Genomic DNA, 20,947 nt, shown 5'->3' on the forward strand with positions numbered 1-20,947 from the left:
CAGAACGGCCGACCCCTAATAGAACCGTCCTGTCCGTGTCTGTAATGTGGACAATAATAGGACATGTTCTATCATTCTGCAGAACGGCCATGCGGACATACAGACACGGAATGCACACAGAGTCTTTTTTATTTTTTTTTATTTTTTTTGCGGCCCCATTGAAGTGAAGTGAACGGTACAGACATGGGAAAAAATAAGTTAGTGTACAGGAGCCCTAAGGTGGGCCCCCAGAATCAGTTACACTGGTGGGCCCTAAGTACCCCAGTCCGACACTGACTACAAGACAGGTGCTGCTGTTTATTCTTGTTTTATCTAATCTATCTGTCTGGTCTGTCTTATATCTATCAATCTTCCATCTCTTCCATACCTCTCATGCCTGTCACTGTGGGGTCCTCTCTGGCTATCATTGTGCACTCCCTGCCTTCCTGTATTTAGGATGACACTCTCTCTCATGTACTGTGTATGATCAGGCCATTATCTGAGGGCGGCTTTCTGTCCACCACGGCATCCACCATCTCCTTCAACCCTGTTGCCATTTCCTGTCCATCAATCTCCTTCCTGGGAAACAAACAACTTTCTCCTTCTGCTCCATACTGTATGAATGCCTGTCTGTCCCAGGATGAGCCATGTTGTCACTTTGTCCTGTTGTTACAATGTTTATAAACAGGTGGATACATTGTATCACTGCCATGCTATGGATTATTTCTTCTGATTCTATACCATACTATAGATTATGTCTCCTATACCATCCTATGGATTATTTCTCCTATACCATCCTATGGATTATTTCTCCTATACCATCCTATAGATTATTTCTTCTGATTCTGTACCATCCTATGGATTATTTCTCCTATACCATCCTATATATTATTTCTTCTGATTCTGTACCATTCTATGGATTATTTCTCCTATACATTCTCTGAATTATTTCTCCTATACCATCCTCTGGATTATTTCTCCTATACCATCCTCTGAATTATTTCTCCTATACCATCCTCTGAATTATTTCTCCTATACCATCCTATGGATTATTTCTCCTATATCATCCTATGGATTATTTCTCCTATACCATCCTCTGGATTATTTCTCCTATACCATCCTATGGATTATTTCTCCTATACCTTTCTATGGATTATTTCTCCTATACTATCCTCTGGATTATTTCTCCTATACATCCTCTGCATTATTTCTCCTATACATCCTCTGGATTATTTCTCCTATACCATCCTGTGGATTATTTCTCCTATACCATCCTATAGATTATTTCTTCTGATTCTATACCATACTATAGATTATGTCTCCTATACCATCCTATGGATTATTTCTCCTATACCATCCTATAGATTATTTCTTCTGATTCTGTACCATCCTTTGGATTATTTCTCCTATACCATCCTGTGGATTATTTCTCCTATACCATCCTATGGATTATTTATCCTATACATCCTCTGCATTATTTCTCCTATACCATCCTATGGATTATTTCTCCTATTCCATCCTCTGGATTATTTATCCTATACCATCCTATGGATTATTTCTCCTATACTATCCTCTGCATTATTTCTCCTACACCATCCTATGGATTATTTCTCCTATACCATCCTATGGATTATTTCTCCTATACCATCCTATGGATTATTTCTCCTATACCATCCTGTGGATTTTTTCTCCTCTACCATCCTATGGATTATTTCTCCTATACCTTTCTATGGATTATTTATCCTATACCATCCTATGGATTATTTCTCCTATACCTTTCTATGGATTATTTATCCTATACCATCCTATGGATTATTTCTCCTATACCATCTTGTGGATTATTTCTCACGTAGCAGCAAGTTGTGCAGTGTGTCCAGGGGTGAGTTGCCCAGCCCCCTGCCATGCCCACTTATTGGAGTAGGGTGTGGTTAGAACCCATTGCTGCTCTGGGAAGCACACAGGCAGTTTAGTTTCCTGCTTCCTAAGGCAGCTGTAAGCTAAAGACAAGAGGAGCCAGCAGTGACTGGGGCAGTGCAGGATGAAGGGGAAAGACTGAGCAGTCAGCAGCACAGTGCCTGCACTGTGTCCTCATACAGAGGGGGTACTGTGCAGAGCTGCCCCCCTAACACTCATGGCACTGGACTGCAGAAGAAAGATCTCCTTCAATGAGCCCCCAATGCTCTTGGATTGACACATAGAGGAGGGGGCTTTGTATCTCATCCCTTTGATTGACACATCCAGACACAAGGGTCTTCTTCTTATCTGAGGCAGGATGAGTGAAGGAGAGGTGGTCTGTGCTGGCTGGCTGAGAAAATCCCCTCCAGAGAAAAAGTTGAGGAGATATGTAAGTAACAGCCCTGATTGCAGGATGCCTGGTGCTGAGTAGAGTGCATTATCATTGGGGAGGGGGTGGGGGTGCTATTAATTGCATTGTGTCTGGCAGGACTGGGGGAGGGGGGGTACAGTTAGGAGATCGCTTTGCACCTGTCACAGGTGCTTGCCTAGTAAACACAGGGCCATCCATCACTTATTAACCCCTCCCTTGCCAGCCCTCCCAGCCCCATTGCTGTGTATTATGCTTTGAACTTCTTTTTTTTTTGTCCCATGAAGGGGTTAATTAAGTGTTCGGCGAGGGAGGGGGGGGGGGGGTTATTGTGCATATTGTGTTTGGGAGACATTTAACAAGTTTGACCAGTTGAGTGTCGTTGTCAGCATTAACCCCTTGTTGCAAGAAGGGTTTGCATTGAGGTGAAGCGAGCTGATAGGATGGTTAACCCTTCATGCCACAGTCAGCAGAGGGTTAAAGATGGTGCATCGACTCCGCCATATATCTATCTATCTATCTCCGGGCTCTCATGTAAGCTTATTCCCTTGTTCCAGGAGGCCAGTGGAAAATTAACCAATTAGCTGCCTGTACGGAGGGCGTGGAGGCTTTATGTGTCCCCTGACCACATGGACCTTCTATCTGTCGGCCACCCCCACCCTACGTTGGCAGCCAGCTTTTGTTTCTGTAGGTGCTTGCGGGACTACAGATCCCAGCTCGCATCAGTCCTCTGTGGTCAAATCATTTATTTTCCAGCCTTGACCATCCACCCGAGGATGATGCTGCAGTTTCCTCTTCACCCTGTCATTCTTCAGCTCTCCTGCAGAGAGTCCTTCACATCTACCGATGAGTCTGGGGGCTTGTCTTGTATGCTGTGAGGAAGGGTCTTAAAAAAAAAATAAAAAAATGTTCCTAAACCTCCTATATTTGACGTCGGTGGAGCGCTATGTGTTGCAGCGGTTGAGTGTAACTCCTCTTGAGGTTGCGTTGACCTGGAGGGGAGACGACGATGGTTCCTTTGTGTAGATATTAATATACAGGGATGGAGGGGAAGGGGAATAGATGGTACCATAAAAGGGCTAGCCGCTATAGACCTTAAAAATGTACCTTCAATCCGACCACAGGGAACAAAATTGACATTGTCCCACATGGTTCATTCTTGGCAAGTTCAAAAATTTGGATGAAATGCAGGACGTAAATGTGAAGGTGCCGACGGTGTCCTTGCTTGATCAGTAAGCGTCTCAAAGTGTAGGTATGAGCTACACTAATAGAGGTCCAGGGGCTATGACCAGGGGTGCACCTGACCTTTCTGCTGCTAATTTCTTAACCTAACCCCTTCCCTTGAGCCCATGACCCTTCGGTCGCCCCCCCCCCCCCTCTTGCCCCTACCTGGTGCTGCCTCACCTGGCCTCATTGGTGGTGCACCCCTCGCTAGGACCACCACTGAACCTCGGCTCTGGTTCTAACACGATGGAGCCCAGGTTTGTCATGGGTGGCCACAGCTTCCGTGTGGTTTATGGACATCTATGAAATGATCTGGCCTACTACAGCCCCTTCTGGAAGTGTCCCAGAGGGTCTCCGCACCAAACGGACAAATTCCCAAATCTGGAAACCCTTTTAAGTCCAATACCACAGGGAGTGAGTGCACGTTCTGGGCTGCTAATCTGAACTCATGCATGTGTAATAATCCCGGTGACCTTGACTCTGCGTCGTCCATGGAGGAGATCGCTTTCTAATCAATAAGATCGGAACGATCCGCTTTCTATGTATTAGTGCACCGGCGCTATGGTGGATGGAGAGGGCGGAATTCAGGATGCAGTAAGGATGTGTTTGTTAGTGGCTCTCAGCCTAAGGCTACATGCACACGACCGTTCCGTTTTTTGCGGTCCGCAAAAACGGAAGCCGCCCGCGTGCCTTCCGCAGGTTGCGGAACGGGAGGCCCATTGTAGAAATGCCTATTCTTGTCCGCAAAACGGACAAGAATAGGACATGTTGGTTTTTTTTTTGTTCGTTTTTTTGCGGGGCCACGGAACAGAACAACGGATGCAGACAGCACACGGAGGGCTATCTGCATCTTTTGCGGCCCCATTGAAGTGAATGGGTCCGCAACCGAGCCGCAACGCAAAAACTGCGGCTCTGATGCGGGCCAGAACTACGGTCGTGTGCATGAGGCCTAAGGGCTCTTGCACATGGCCATTGACGTTTATGCGGTCCGCAAAGCACGGATACCGGTTGTGTGTGTTCCGCATTTTGTGGAACGGAGTGTTCGGTCCCTAATAGAACAGTCCTATCCTTGTCCATAACACATTCTTTTTTTTTTGCGGGTACCACAGAACAGACATACGGATTGCGGATGGTACAAGGTGTTCTGTCCGCACTTTTTGCGTCACCATTGAAGTGAATGGATACACATCTGACCTGGAAAAAATGCGGATCGGATGCAGGCAAAAAATATGTTTATATGCATCAGCCCTACAGGGGTATTTCCATTTCATGGCTTAGCCACAGGATACCGCTATCTCCATTGACGTCTATGGCAGTAAGCAGAGCGTGCTTGGGTTTTTCCGTGACACTAGGAGTGAATGGAGAGAAGCCACCTCTCTATTCATTCTCCTCCTGGATGTGACAAGCCCTTCAGGTGGTTCTGGTAACAGGCGCTGATCCCAGAGATGACGTGACGCCCACATCTATGAGACATAGGCAAAACCGTCTAAGGCTACTTTCACACTAGCGTTTTCACTGGATCCGGCACGGTTCAGCAAAAACGCTTCCGTTACTGATAATACAACTGCCTGCATCCGTTCAGAACGGATCCGGTTGTATTATCTTTAACATTGCCAAGACGCATCCGTCTTGAACTCCATTACGGATCCGTTTTCTATTGTGCCAGATTGTGTCATAGAAAACTGATCCGTCCCCATTGACTTGCATTGGGGGTCATGCCGGATCCGTCTTGCAAAGCAAACTACAACATGTTGCGGTTTGCTCTCCAGTATGAGAACGCAACTAAACGGAACGGGATGCATTTTGGAGCGCTGCGTTCCGTTCTGTTAAGTTTTGTCCCATAGACAATGAATGGGGACAAAGTTGAAGCATTTTTTTTTTTTCCGGTATTGATCCCCTATGACGGATCTCAATACCGGAAAACTAAAACGCTAGTGTGAAAGTAGCCTAAGACAGAATACCCCTTCAAGAGCAGAGCCAATAACCTACACATTTCTGCTATATCCCGAACGCTGCCAGTGCAGTAAATATGTGTAATCAACATTTTAGGGGGGGGGGGGGGTTTATGTATTAAAAATGTCTGACCGTCTGAAGCACCAATCAATTTGCATTAGTGAATCTAGGGTCAGTTTTCTGAAAGGGGTTAATATAAGGGGGGTTCTAATAAGCAGATTAAATATAAAGCGAAGATTTATCAAAAATGGTGCAAAGACATTGTGGAGCAGTTGCCCATAGCAACTATGACTAAGACCTGACACATGAGTCAAAACACCTAGGTAGCAATGCATTTTATAAATTTTTATGCCGGACTGCTTCCTGTTGTTGAAGTATTATAGCAGTTATATTCTTGTACATAGGAGCAGTATTATAGTAGTTATATTCTTGTACATAGGAGGCAGTATTATAGTAGTTATATTCCTGTACATAGGAGCAGTATTATAGTAGATATATTCTTGTACATAGGAGCAGTATTATAGTAGTTATATTCTTGTACATAGGAGGCAGTATTATAGTAGTTATATTCTTGTACATAGGAGGCAGTATTATAGTAGTTATATTCTTGTACATAGGAGGCAGTATTATAGTAGTTATATTCTTGTACATAGGAGCAGTATTATGGTAGTTATATTCCTGTACATAGGAGGCAGTATTATAGTAGTTATATTCTTGTACATAGGAGGCAGTATTATAGTAGTTATATTCTTGTACATAGGAGCAGAATTATAGTAGTTATATTCTTGTACATAGGAGCAGTATTATAATAGTTATATTCTTGTACATAGGAGGCAGTATTATAGTAGTTATATTCTTATACATAGGAGCAGTATTATAGTAGTTATATTCTTGTACATAGGAGCAGTATTATAGTAGTTATATTCTAGTACATAGGAGCAGTATTATAGTAGTTATATTCTTGTACATAGGAGCAGTATTATAGTAGTTATATTCTTGTACATAGGAGCAGTATTATAGTAGTTATATTCTTATACATAGGAGCAGTATTATAGTAGTTATATTCTTGTACATAGGAGCAGTATTATAGTAGTTATATTCTAGTACATAGGAGCAGTATTATAGTAGTTATATTCTTGTACATAGGGGCAGTATTATAGTAGTTATATTCCTGTACATAGGAGGCAGTATTATAGTAGTTATATTCTTGTACATAGGAGGCAGTATTATAGTAGTTATATTCTAGTACATAGGAGCAGTATTATAGTAGTTATATTCTTGTACATAGGAGCAGTATTATAGTAGTTATATTCTTGTACATAGGAGGCAGTATTATAGTAGTTATATTCTTGTACATAGGAGGCAGTATTATAGTAGTTATATTCTTGTACATAGGAGGCAGTATTATAGTAGTTATATTCTTGTACATAGGAGGCAGTATTATAGTAGTTATATTCTTGTACATAGGAGCAGTATTATAGTAGTTATATTCTTGTACATAGGAGCAGTATTATAGTAGTTATATTCTTGTACATAGGAGGCAGTATTATAGTAGTTATATTCTTGTACATAGGAGCAGTATTATAGTAGTTATATTCTTGTACATAGGAGGCAGTATTATAGTAGTTATATTCTTGTACATAGGAGCAGTATTATAGTAGTTATATTCTTGTACATAGGAGGCAGTATTATAGTAGTTATATTCTTGTACATAGGAGGCAGTATTATAGTAGTTATATCCTTGTACATAGGAGTAGTATTATAGTAGTTATATTCTTGTACACAGGAGCAGTATTATAGTAGTTATATTCTTGTACATAGGAGCAGTATTATAGTAGTTATATTCTTGTACATAGGAGCAGTATTATAGTAGTTATATTCTTGTACATAGGAGCAGTATTATAGTAGTTATATTCTTGTACATAGGAGCAGTATTATAGTAGTTATATTCTTGTACATAGGAGCAGTATTATAGTATATATATTATTGTACATAGGAGCAGTATTATAGTAGTTATATTCTTGTACATAGGAACAGTATTATAGTAGTTATATTCTTGTACATAGGAGCAGTATTATAGTAGTTATATTCTTGTACATAGGAGGCAGTATTATAGTAGTTATATTCCTGTACATAGGAGGCAGTATTATAGTAGTTATATTCCTGTACATAGGAGCAGTATTATAGTAGTTATATTCTTCTACATAGGAGCAGTATTATAGTAGTTATATTCTTCTACATAGGAGCAGTATTATAGTAGTTATATTCTTGTACATAGGAGCGGTATTATAGTAGTTATATTCTTGTACATAGGAGCGGTATTATAGTAGTTATATTCTTGTACATAGGAGCGGTATTATAGTAGTTATATTCTTGTACATAGGAGCGGTATTATAGTAGTTATATTCTTGTACATAGGAGCGGTATTATAGTAGTTATATTCTTGTACATAGGAGCGGTATTATAGTAGTTATATTCTTGTACATAGGAGCGGTATTATAGTAGTTATATTCTTGTACATAGGAGCAGTATTATAGTAGTTATATTCTTGTACATAGGAGCGGTATTATAGCAGTTATATTCTTGTATATAAGAGGCAGTATTATAGTAGTTATAGTCTTGTAATATTAATATAATGTAGCTGATCACAGGAGTCAGCTGTTTAATGATCATCAAGCCTATAATTTCCTGAAACTGTGGTACAAAGATGTCTAAAATATAAAATCAGATGTATTTCTAATTTCTTATGCAAACTTTTGTGGTTGACTCCTTATGACCCTTTTGAACTGGTATGACTCAATTAATTCCTAAGAGACTAAGCACAAGTCTGTCCAAAAATGACCCTGAATTTTCCTGACATGAAACTGTTGTGATTAGCTCTTTGATGAAGTCAGAAATGCTTTGTCTTTACAAACCAGAAATATCCAAATTTAGAAAACAATTACTTTCCAAATGCTGATGTAGCCAAGAACATGAAACTGTCACGTGTCCAGCTTATAAAGCTGATCTCAGTCACATATGGATGGAAATGTCACTGGCGGTTCTAAAAACTGAAGATATGAGTACAGTCTTCTAGACTTCTGTCATTGATCTGTCCATCTCCTGCCTGGACAGATGCAGACCAAAAATATGTTTGTGTACATCAGCCCTAAAGGGGTATTTCCATTTCCTGGCATAAGGATAGCACTATCTCTATTGACTTCTATGGGAGTAAGTCGAGCGCACTTGGCTTTTTCCTTGACACATTCTTGTACATAAGAATATAACTGCTATAATACTGCCTCCTATGTACAAGAATATAACTACTATAATACTGCTCCTATGTACAAGAATATAACTACTATAATACTATCTTCACAATTTCAAAAATTTAGCTCTGTATTCACTGGACATTTACTGGTTTTATTCGTTTTCTTGTCCCTCTTGACTTTGGAATTAGAAGCGTTTATCACTGGGGAACACTTTTCATTAGCGTTGGATTAATATGACGTGATGAAATGATGGTTATCACATATGTAATATTACACTGTCACAGTCAGAGCTTCTGCTGCCAGATGGAGGATTCTGATTATCTTCCTATAATTGGTTCACATGTCGTGATTTGTCATCTAATATGGTCGGAGGGACAGATTTAATTTTATATATTAATTTAGTGTCAAGACATTTGTCTTCAGTAATAATTGGGTATACTCAGAAACATATGTCTAACAGTTTAATTTCTATCTATATTATATTAGTGGATCCACTAAACATCCAACAGCGAAATGAGAACATTTTGTCTGCCTTCAGCCACCACTAGGGGGAGCTCACTTCACACAATATGCAGTAAGCACCTCCCTCTAGTGGCCAATTCCAGTACTACCCTTCATTTTTAATGTCTCTTCAGCCAAGTATGGGAATTTGAGAATTTGAGATTCTCTGTAATGATGTATATGACCCCGAATAAGTAATATTTTTCAAATTTTTTTTTTTTTTTTTTTTAATCATATAGCTTTTCCTTATATAGGACAGTATTCTGATATTGGCATTATATTAGGGAATTGCTACTATTTGATGTAGTGCAGAGAGTAATGTATATTTAAGGTGTTTTTTTCCTTTCCTCTGCTGGTTTCTATAGCTTCTTCATATTATTTTTTTCTGTCCATGCTTGCAGAGTGGGCGGGCTCTTCCTGTTGTGTCTGTACCTTGCTGCTCCTCCTCCCCTCTCACAGCATGCTTTTACAGAGAGTGAGATACTGCAGCCGCATCTCCTTCTTCTCCCCTCTTTCCTGTCTGTTGATTAGTTGTGTTCTGGATGGATTATCTACAGTTTTACCCCTAATGTCTTGGAATTGCAAGTAGTGAACTAGATGGACTTGTGTAAACCTATAGGGTTATCTTATGGTGCAGCGTCAGAGGCTCAACCTAAGCAGGCCTGATGAAGCCGTATGACCGATCCAGCTCTGCTACATCTGCACACTTGCTGGAGATGAGTGCCTTGCCCTCCGTAGATGGTGTATATATAGAGGTTGTATTCAATTTACGGTCCCCCTTTTATGCGTAATATGATCCGGTCTCTGACAATTCCTTTCATCGTGTCCCTAATTTAGCTTCCTGCTCCGGTATCGGTCGGCACAGGCCACTTGTACACATCATCACCTGCACTGGTGTCACTGGGAGCTGTAACATGGTGGGACCTTGTGTCCTTATTATGTGGGCATTCTATAGTGGTATTTGTGCACTATATGGCAATATTATGTGTAAAATATGTAGTGCTGTAGGGCAATAGTATGTGGGCAGCAAATAATGGTATTTGGCACTGTATGACGATATTATATGTTCATTATGTAGCGGTATTTGGGCACTGTGCGGTAATATTATGTGGGCATTATGTAGTGGTATTTAGGCACTACTGCTTGCCCATTATCTAGTGGCATTTGTGGATTGTATTTTAATATGTGGATAGTATATAGCAGTATTTGGGCAGTGTATGATAATAGTATGTGGGCAGTACATAATGGTATTTTGCACTGTTTGGCAATATTATGTGTTCAAAAATTAGTGCCATTTGGGCACTGTATGACAATAGTATATGGGCAGTACATGACGGTATTTGGGCACTGTATGACAATGTTATGTTGAAAGTATGTTGTTGTATTTAGCTACCATATGGCAATACGATGTGCCTATTATCTAATGTTGATTAGGCCCTGTATATTTTGTACTGGTATTTGGGCACTGTATGGCATTATGTGGATAGTATGTTGCGGTATTTGGACACTGTATTGCTTTAGTATGTAGCGGTATTTGGGCACTGTATAGCATTAGTATGTGTATAGTATGTAGCGGTATTTGGGCACTGTATAGCATTAGTATGTGAATAGTATGTAGCGGTATTTGGGCACTGTATAGCATTAGTATGTGAATAGTATGTAGCGGTATTTGGGCACTGTATGGCATTATGTGGATAGTATGTTGCGGTATTTGGACACTGTATTGCTTTAGTATGTAGCGGTATTTGGGCACTGTATAGCATTAGTATGTGTATAGTATGTAGCGGTATTTGGGCACTGTATAGCATTAGTATGTGAATAGTATGTAGCGGTATTTGGGCACTGTATAACATTAGTATGTGAATAGTATGTAGCGGTATTTGGGCACTGTATAGCATTAGTATGTGAATAGTATGTAGCGGTATTTGGGCACTGTATGACAATATTATTTAGACACGAGAGGTGGCTACTAAATTCTGGTATTATTTTAGACTTAATTGTAACTATATTGCGGCCACTCATAGTCACCTATGGTATTGTCATGACTATTTTGTGTGGTGGTATTTTTTTTTTGAGCACTGTATGGCACTTTTATTTAAAACCCCATCATGCATTGTGTTGCCCCAGGTTTATATAACCTAGACAAGGTTGAATGTAGGTCAGGACAATATAATACTACTCCAATAAGCAGGGCCGTCTTCAATATTGATCGGACCCTGGGCAAGAATTTACTTGGGCCCCCTGGATCCCGCCTTCCCGCACCCTAGCATGCAATCACGCCCTGCACCACAACACACACAAAATCCACACACCTCGTAAAGTAGTAAACTGTAATAATGTAAACATAAAGAACTGGTTCACAAATAAGTCCTTAGGCTACGTTCACACTTGCGGCAGGATGGATCCGACAGGCTGTTCACCCTGTCGTATCCGTCCTTCCGGTATTTTGCCGTGCCGCCGGACCGCTGCTCTGTCCCCATTGACTATAATAGGGAGCACGGCAGTTCGCGGTGAGAGGCCGCTGGACTAAAAAGTCGGACATGCAGGACTTTTAGTCCGGCGGCCTTCCTCCGTGCACTGCCGTGCTGCACCCCCGTCCCCATTATAGTCAATGAGGACGGAGCGGCGGCACGGCAAAATAGTGGAAGGACGGATCCGACAGGGTGAGCAGCCGCAAGTGTGAAAGTACCCTTAGCTTGACCTATTTACCACCTGTAGCTTATTTTAACCTCAGTCTTAGGGTCCATTCACACATTCGTGTGTGTTTTGCGGATCCGCAAAACACGGAAACTGGCAATGTGCTTTCCGCATTTTGCGGACCGCACATCGCCGGCACTAATAGAATATGCCTATTCTTGTCTGCTATTGCGGACAAGAATAGGACATGTTCTATTTTTTTCGGAATCGGAATTGCGGACCCGGAAGTGCAGGTCCGCAATTTCAGATCCTGGGGCGGCCCCATAGAAATGAATGGGTCAGCAATTTATTGCGGATGTGTGAATGGAGCCTTATTCACCTTAGCAATAAAATGCATAGAAAAGTGCAGTGTGCGAGTATCGCAGGGTCTACAGCAATATAAGTCACAGGAATGTGCCGTCTGTGAGTGTATCATCCCATAGGGAAGCATTGGGAGGCTATGGCACATGCGCGGCTTTATAGAGATGCTTTGAATCAATGCATTTCTATGAGGAGTGCTTAGCGTGAATGCCAGTGTTACACGTGACTAGGAAGCGCCTCTCGTGGCCGTCTGATGAGTGGCCGTCTGATGAGTGGCCGTCTGATGAGTGGCCGTCTGATGAGTGGCCGTCTGATGAGTGGCCACTAGAGGTGTTCCTTGGCAGTAATGCAGTGTTCACATTACAAAGCTTGCAGAGACTATAGACACCAGAACTACGACGTTTAGCTGTTGTGCTTCTGGTGACTATAGTGCCCCTTAATATAGAGGGGGAAAAAGAATCCGCGCAAAAGTATCAAATAAAATGGCTGTCCCTTTTGCCCCGCATTAACCGGCCCTGCCAATAAGGAATGTATTAGTAAAGGATAGCATGAAAGCATTTCTACTCAGCCCACCATACTTGGCCCTCCACCTTATGAATTAAAGATGTAGCAGAGTTTGTCATGTTTCTAAACCTAATGGTATTTTCACTTTTTTTTTTTTTTACATAGGACTGCAGTCCACTATCTTAAAGAGGACCTTTCACCAGACTAAAGTATCTAAACTGACTATACAGACGTGTAGAGCGGCGCCCAGGGATCCCCCTGCACTTACTGTTATCCCCGGGCGCCGCTCCGTTCTCCGGTTATAGCCTTTGGTATGCTCATAATTAGGCTCCACCCAGGGGAACCTGCCGGCATCTCTTTCTCCTCTGCTGTAGCGCTGGCCAATCGCAGCACTCAGCTCATAGCCAGGCTATGAGCTGAGTGCTGCGATTGGCCAGCGCTACAGCATAGGAGAAGGAGACGCCGGCAGGTTCCCCTGGGTGGAGCCTAATTATGAGCATACCAAAGGCTATAACCGGAGAACGGAGCGGCGCCCGGGGATAACAGTAAGTGCAGGGGGATCCCTGGGCGCCGCTCTACACGTCTGTATAGTCAGTTTAGATACTTTAGTCTGGTGAAAGGTCCTCTTTAAAGGAACGCCATAGAAAAAAAAAAAATGATACATTGTGCAGGACCTGGGTGGGCATGACTATTATCCGTGTCATGCTCCGCCTCCTACATGGGGCATTGCGCAGTGTATCCGTTTTTTGCCTGGAGTGTTCCTGTAACTTATAGGGCGCAAATGACAAACTCCTCTTTGAAACATCAATTTTTTGACCATTGACATCCTATATACCCTGGATAAAGAAAATGCATGTCACCCAGTCGACACCATGTGACTGAAGGGTTAACCGCGCTGAGATCCCGCAGCTGGCCTACATATCGGCAGATCCATTAGCTCCCTTTTTGTTTTTAGGGGGCTTTGTGTAAGTGTGAAGGGAATTGCGCTTTAATGCAGTAACAGGAGAGGATTAGGGAGTGTGGCGCTCCCCTGGGCCTGGAAATGCAGGAACCGTCATCAATACTGCTCGCCTCACATCATCACATGTCCTCCCTGATCAATAGCGAGCCCAGCCCGTCTCAGGACCCTTCCCCCTATGTCCTCTGCAGGGCACTCTCCTCTCTCCAGGCCGACGGATCCGATATGATGGGACGTATCCCTGCCCTGAGCGTCGCCCCAGGACCCCCGCGCAGAACATTGATTTGTGTCTGCAGTGCTGGGGCCATGAAATGTAATCTTTATTTTTATACTGAGTTACAATGTTACTTTTTGTTTTCATTCTTTTATCTATTTGTATATAGGTTTTACAATACTTCATGTGTAAGGCTACCCGCACACGCCGATTTTGGTGTGGGAACAAACCGCGGCGTAATACAGTACCAGCGAGATGAAATGCATCTCATGGACGCTTTGCATTTTAAAACCGTGCGGCAATTGACCTGTTGTGCGTATTTTGAAATCTGCAGCGTGTGGATTGTTTGTGCGATTTGTGGGGCAGGAGTCTGGGAAAGCTGGATGACTCCTGGGGGCTGTATTTGTGGCTCTATATGTACACCTTCGGAGGCAATTTTATTTTATTTTTTCTGATTGCATGTACTCATTTTTGGCTAAAAATAATTTTTTCAGTTGGTCTTTATTAAAAATATTGAGCTGTTCTATCACAAAGGGTTAACTGTTTTTCTAGCTGTGTGACTGGTGCTTTCACTTTCTGCTGGTCATCTAATAAACTTTATGTCTAACTACTGACAGGTCATCAACACTTATTTAAGCCCCATTCTTATTAGTAGAGATGGGACGGGGGATTCGTCGAATCCACAAATCCCTCGAATCTTGCTGGATTCGTGGACTCGAATCCCGACGTAATTTACCGGATACGAATCCCGGTGGGGCCCAGACTGGCAGGGCACAGCAGAAGATGAGCGCTTCGCTGCTGCGACAGGGGAGGGAGAGGCGTTTCCTTTCCCTGTTCCTCTGATAGGCTATCAGAGGCCGGTGCAGGCGGCGCGATGACGTCATCACGCCGCCTGAGCCGTACAGCGCGGGACACAGGCCAGAAGAGGCCTGCATCGCAGCGGAGGTAAGTAAGTGTTTTTTTTGTTTTTTTTTTTATCTGTTACTGGCACATTGGCGAGGGGGAGAGGTGAGAGGCACTAGGATACTACTGGCACATTGCCGGGGGGGAGGCACTATGATACTGGCACATTTTGGGGGGGAGGTGGCACTATGATACTGGCACATTTTGGGGGGAGGTGGCACTATGATACTGGCAAATTATGAGGGGAGGTGGCACTATAATACTGGCACATTATGGGGGGAGGTGGCACTATGATACTGGCACATTTTGGGGGAGGTGGCACTATGATACTGGCAAATTATGAGGGGAGGTGGCACTATAATACTGGCACATTATGGGGGGAGGTGGCACTATGATACTGGCACATTATGAGGGGAGGTGGCACTATAATACTGGCACATTATGGGGGGAGATGGCACTATGATACTGGCACATTGGGGGGAAGTGGCACTATGATAATGGCACATTGGGGGGGGGGAGATGGCACTATGATAATGGCACATTGGGGGGGAGATGGCACTATGATAATGGCACATTGGGGGGGAGATGGCACTATGATAATGGCACATTGGGGGGAGATGGCACTATGATACTGGCACATTGGCGAGGGGGAGAGGTGAGAGGCACTAGGATACTACTGGCACATTGCCGGGGGGGGAGGCACTATGATACTGGCACATTTTGGGGGGGAGGTGGCACTATGATACTGGCACATTTGGGGGGGAGGTGGCACTATGATACTGGCAAATTATGAGGGGAGGTGGCACTATAATACTGGCACATTATGGGGGGAGGTGGCACTATGATACTGGCACATTTTGGGGGAGGTGGCACTATGATACTGGCAAATTATGAGGGGAGGTGGCACTATAATACTGGCACATTATGGGGGGAGGTGGCACTATGATACTGGCACATTATGAGGGGAGGTGGCACTATAATACTGGCACATTATGGGGGGAGATGGCACTATGATACTGGCACATTGGGGGGAAGTGGCACTATGATAATGGCACATTGGGGGGGGGGAGATGGCACTATGATAATGGCACATTGGGGGGGAGATGGCACTATGATAATGGCACATTGGGGGGGAGATGGCACTATGATAATGGCACATTGGGGGGAGATGGCACTATGATACTGGCACATTGGCGAGGGGGAGAGGTGAGAGGCACTATGATACTACTGGCACATTGCCGGGGGGGAGGCACTATGATACTGGCACATTTTGGGGGGGAGGTGGCACTATGATACTAGCACATTTTGGGGGGGAGGTGGCACTATGATACTGGCACATTTTGGGGGGAGGTGGCACTATGATACTGGCACATTATGAGGGGAGGTGGCACTATAATACTGGCACATTGGGGGGAAGTGGCACTATGATACTGGCACATTATGGGGGGAGATGGCACTATGATACTGGCACATTATGGGGGGAGATGGCACTATGATACTGGCACATTATGGGGGGAGATGGCACTATGATACTGGCACATTGGGGGGAGATGGCACTATGATAATGGCACATTGGGTGGGGAGATGGCACTGATAATGGCACATTGGGGGGAGATGGCACTATGATACTGGCACATTGGGGGGGAGATGGCACTATGATACTGGCACATTGGGGGGGAGATGGCACTATGATACTGGCACATTGGGGGGGAGATGGCACTATGATACCGGCACATGGGGGGGGGGGGAGAGGCACTCCGCACTTGATACTGGCACATGATTAGGGGGGGCACCTATGGGGGGCACTGTGGGGCCACTTCTTATTGGCACATTATTGGGGGGCACTATGGGGGCATCTACTGAGGCCACAAAGAAGGGGTATTTTATATGGGGGGCTCTGTGTGGTACTAGTATTATCTGTTTCTGCAGTATAGTATTGGGGAGCACAGCGGCACAGTATTGGGGGTGGTAGGATGATTTGTCCAAAAGATGCGAGGATGATGGAAAAGTAGTAAACTAAGATTATAATTTTTTTGGTCAAACTGTAGAGATGAAAAATGGCTGAAAAATGGTTGTCTGGTCTGAAGGGAAAAGATGAGGAAAGAGAACATCCACATCAAAGGAGACGTCACTGGATGTAAGAGGTATGGGTGCTGTATTACCCTGTATGTTCTATAGTGATAGAGCAGGGACGTAACGATCGCAGACATAGAGGGTGCAACCGTGACGGGGGTGGAGGTGGAGGTTCAATCAAACTGACACGGTCTGACTTTGTTTCTTACACCGTTCACACAATTATGTACAGGATTCGTAGGATTCGAGATTCGAATCCTACGATTTGAAAAAAATGGATTCGTCCCACCTCTACTTATTAGTAAGAAAAGAACTGAGGTCTGAGTGTTTGTTTATAATGTCAGAGAGCAGCGATAAGGAGTCCGTCAGCTCCTCAGATGACAGAAAATCCACAGGCTGCTACTAGGGCATTTCAGCTCTATACAGAAAACAGGACACCATATTTTTAATAAAGACCAATTTATTACTTAAAATTAAAAAAATTAATAAAAATGTAAAAAATTGCCCCCAATGGTGTACATAGCCTGGGACGGCGCCGCGTGCGTTGTCCCTGCGCTGGGGCGCCGCCGCGTGCGTTGTCCCTGCGCTGGGGCGCCGCCGCGTGTTTTATTTCTGTAAGTTACAGAATACACTGTTTTATGTTCTGAGCTAAATGTTGACAGTGAGGCGTTATTCCAAACTTTGCTATGGGGCCCCATGGTCATTTGTTCCACCACTGTCTACATTGGACCCACATAGCTGTATGCTTGGCGATCAGCAACTGTAGATTTCCAGCAGAGGTCCATCATTAGAGAAGCTAATGAAATGGCTCTGCTGCCTGCAGACTGTGCGGTCTCATTGTCTGGTGGGAGACAGCTGGGTGACACATAGAAGCTCTGCAGATCTCGCTCCTGGAGCAGATGGTGGATGGACCCAGGGTTTATTTATTTATTGGCTGATGGTATCAGGTTCTAATAAAGTAACTGTAACAATGTCCCATTGTCCATGCCGGGCCGATTTACTCTTCTGGTCCATCATTGAGCAGAAGATTGCACAGACGTGCCCAGAGGAGTCATCACCTTCAGATTCTGTGTTCTGTCATCTTGTTATTTTATAAAGGACTTGAACATTGACATATTGATGTACAGTCTCTGCTCATTCATGATATACTGTATGATATCCTGGTGGTGGAGCCTATTGCCGGCTCAGTACAGGAAAATGTTGGCCCTTTCTCCTGCGCTCCAGCGGTGGCAAGTCCTTGCCCTGTTCCCTGGCGGTCTGGCGCTGGGAACTCCTTGGCCCCTTCCCCGGCGGTCCCATGGTGGGAACCATGATAGATATAGGGCTGGGTCAACGATCTTTGCAGATGACGGAAGGCCTAGCAATGCTGATTAGGGAGCAGCCCTGCCCCGTAGTACAATTTGCAGCCACTTGAAACTTATTTTTGGGGGGCTGTTAATTTAACTCTTAATCTTCCCTAGTATAGGTGCCGCATACATCATTACTCTGTTCTGCTTTGTTCCACCTGGTCCCTTGGCTGTCGCCTGCCTAAATCCTAAGATCTCCTGCCCTGAATGATTACTGCAAGGAACCTCCTTATAAGTGATCAACAATCAACGTCACAGTCGGGCCCTGGTGCCGAGGAGCCCCCACCACATAAAGAAACGTGGTGGTGAGTGGGGTTCAAGACTCTTGGAGTGTTCTTTCCAAGATGGACATTCGGTCAGGCACCCCTGTGGGGTTGGAGGGGGAGGAGATCCGGCTGTGGACCCCCTCACTTGACAGGCTATTAGGGAGACATCAGGCCTTCCTGGAAGCTTCAGGACATGGACTGCTGCCCGCCGCCGCTGCACTGTCTACATGAATAACATCATCAGAATCAGACGCCTGTGTCTTTTAATTACCACCTCCAGCTTGTTTTCTCTCTTCCTAGAATGCAAAGCAAATTACATTCTGCATAATTTAGACTCAATCCGGCCGTACCAGGAACATGTCTGCCAAGATCGGCCCGCTACTGCTATTAAAGCCGCCGCCTTTTTTCCTATTCCCAAAGTTAATTCCCCTACAACTCACCGTATTCAGGGACTTTTTTTTTTTTTTTTTTTTTTTTTCTGTAGAATAATTTATATTTTTTAATGTTTGGCCTCCTCTTAAAGGACCTTCTCCTATTCTGTGCTGATGTTATGCCAACCCCCATCAAAGGACTTGTAAATGGCTGCTCCATAAACTCCTCCCCTCTGTGAGCTATTACAGCCAATCGGCAGAGCCCACAGCAGTCACGTGACACTTCCCCTGCAGCCAAGGAATCAGGAAGAGACCATTTGATGTGCAGTCAGGGGGTGTAGGGCACTGTTCAGCTTTCTTTGATTGTCCCTTTAATTATTTTGGGTGCTGTTACTTCTGGCTTTGGTTAGGAAATCCTGTAGATATACTGGTATGAGGAGACTGATTGGTGGCGGGTTCCCGGTATTCCCAGGGATATATCCAGGTGGAGGCCATAGTGATAAATCAAGTCATGTGAGAAATGTCTAAGGTAAAAATCATGGAAACTTTCCAGTAGAATAAACTTAAGATGGTCCATGAAGAATTCTCATCACATGACCATGGCGGTATATCCTAGTTATAGTGGTCATGCCTCCACCACTGGCCTCCGCCCATCCTCCTCCCGTGCAGTCCTAAATTGATCAACACGTCTGTCCCCCCCACACAAGTGTGAGCACTGCGTGACCATTAACAATACAGACTGTGCGCCCCCTGGTTATTGCGGGCCGCAATGCACGAACACCGTCCGTGGGGCAGCCGCAGCGGATCGCGGACCCATTCACTTTCATGTTCTATCTTTTTATGGAACGGAAGTACGGGACGAAACCCCATGGAAGCACTCCGTAGTGCTCCCGTAGGGTTCCGTTCCGTTCTTCCGTCCCGCACCATTCCGCATCTCTGGATTTGCGGACCCATTGAAGGGATGCGGAATGCCCACGGAACGGCACCCGTGTATTGCGGGTCCGCAATACGGCAACTGGGCGCACACGTTCGTGTGCCGGAGGCTTAAACAGTTTAATTAGAGCCCACTGTGATTCGTATGGCCGCGTGGAACAAGTGTGACACGACCGCGCCGTATGGTCATACCTTTGGAAGTGTAAAGCACGCCCCGCCCGTCTTGAATTTGGCAGAATGACCCCATCATGGGCACCATGTGTAGTGAAGATAGGGACAGCGCCCCGGAAAGGTCACTTACCTCCTGCGGTGAATTCTCGGAGGTCCTGATGGAGACCATGTCTGTAACCGCAGCAGCAGAGTCCCGCTCTCGATGTGTGCACGATTACGTATGACCTTTACAGGCCTGTATTTTACTTGGCACGGATGGGTGAGGGTTAATAAATGGACTAATTTGCTGCGGAACATTCTGTCCTCTCCAGTCCGTGGTCTTTATCTTCCATCACATCAAGTACACGATGAAGAATTAACGCAGTAGACGAGTAATCGCGTCCTGTCCCCTTCTTAAACCACCTGCTTTACCAAAATAGACGGGCATTGTTTACTGCATCACCTGAGACTTGAAGGGGGCCTCCACTTTTATGTAAATAAAGCCTAATCACTGGATGTTGAAAAGCTCTGCACCTTTCTAATATACTTTTATTTCACCATTTTTCTCTGCTTGCTGTCAGTGAATTAGGAACATTCTGCTCACACCCAGAGGCTGAACCCTTGTACAGATCTAATATTTCTAAGAGCTTGGCAGTTGTTCAGACTGATACGTTTTACCTGTACTGACACATTGTGACAAACTGAGGTGTGACAAGTGACCATAGAGACCCACAGGAAAGCCCTCCCCCCCATACTGTTCTGGTAGCCTGGGAAGTATCCCACTTTTCTGGGAGACTTGACAAGTATGTTAAAATCCCTTTGGGTTGTCCAGGACTGCAAAAATATGGCCGATTTTCTTTTTTTTTTTTTTATTATTATTTTTCCAGAAACAACAGGTGTGTGTGTGTGTGTGTGTGTGTGGGGGGTATTACAGCTCTATTGACTGCAGTACCAGATACAACCCAAGGACAAGTGTGGCGCTGTTTTTGGAAGAAAGCGGC

General features: G+C 44.2%; 1 protein-coding gene across 1 annotated transcript in view; it reads left to right on the forward strand.

Annotated features, from left to right (window-relative positions):
* Positions 1 to 2,002: 2,002 nt before the first annotated feature.
* The window catches only part of GAB2 (GRB2 associated binding protein 2), a 109,191-nt gene continuing 90,246 nt past the window's right edge, over positions 2,003 to 20,947 (forward strand). Inside the window, exon 1 of the mRNA XM_040422647.1 lies at positions 2,003 to 2,323. Coding sequence (XP_040278581.1) covers positions 2,252 to 2,323 — 72 coding nt within the window. The 5' untranslated portion in view covers positions 2,003 to 2,251. The remainder of the gene's footprint in view (positions 2,324 to 20,947) is intronic.

The sequence above is a fragment of the Bufo bufo genome, chromosome 3, assembly GCF_905171765.1.
Source record: "Bufo bufo chromosome 3, aBufBuf1.1, whole genome shotgun sequence".
Lineage (NCBI taxonomy): Eukaryota > Metazoa > Chordata > Amphibia > Anura > Bufonidae > Bufo > Bufo bufo.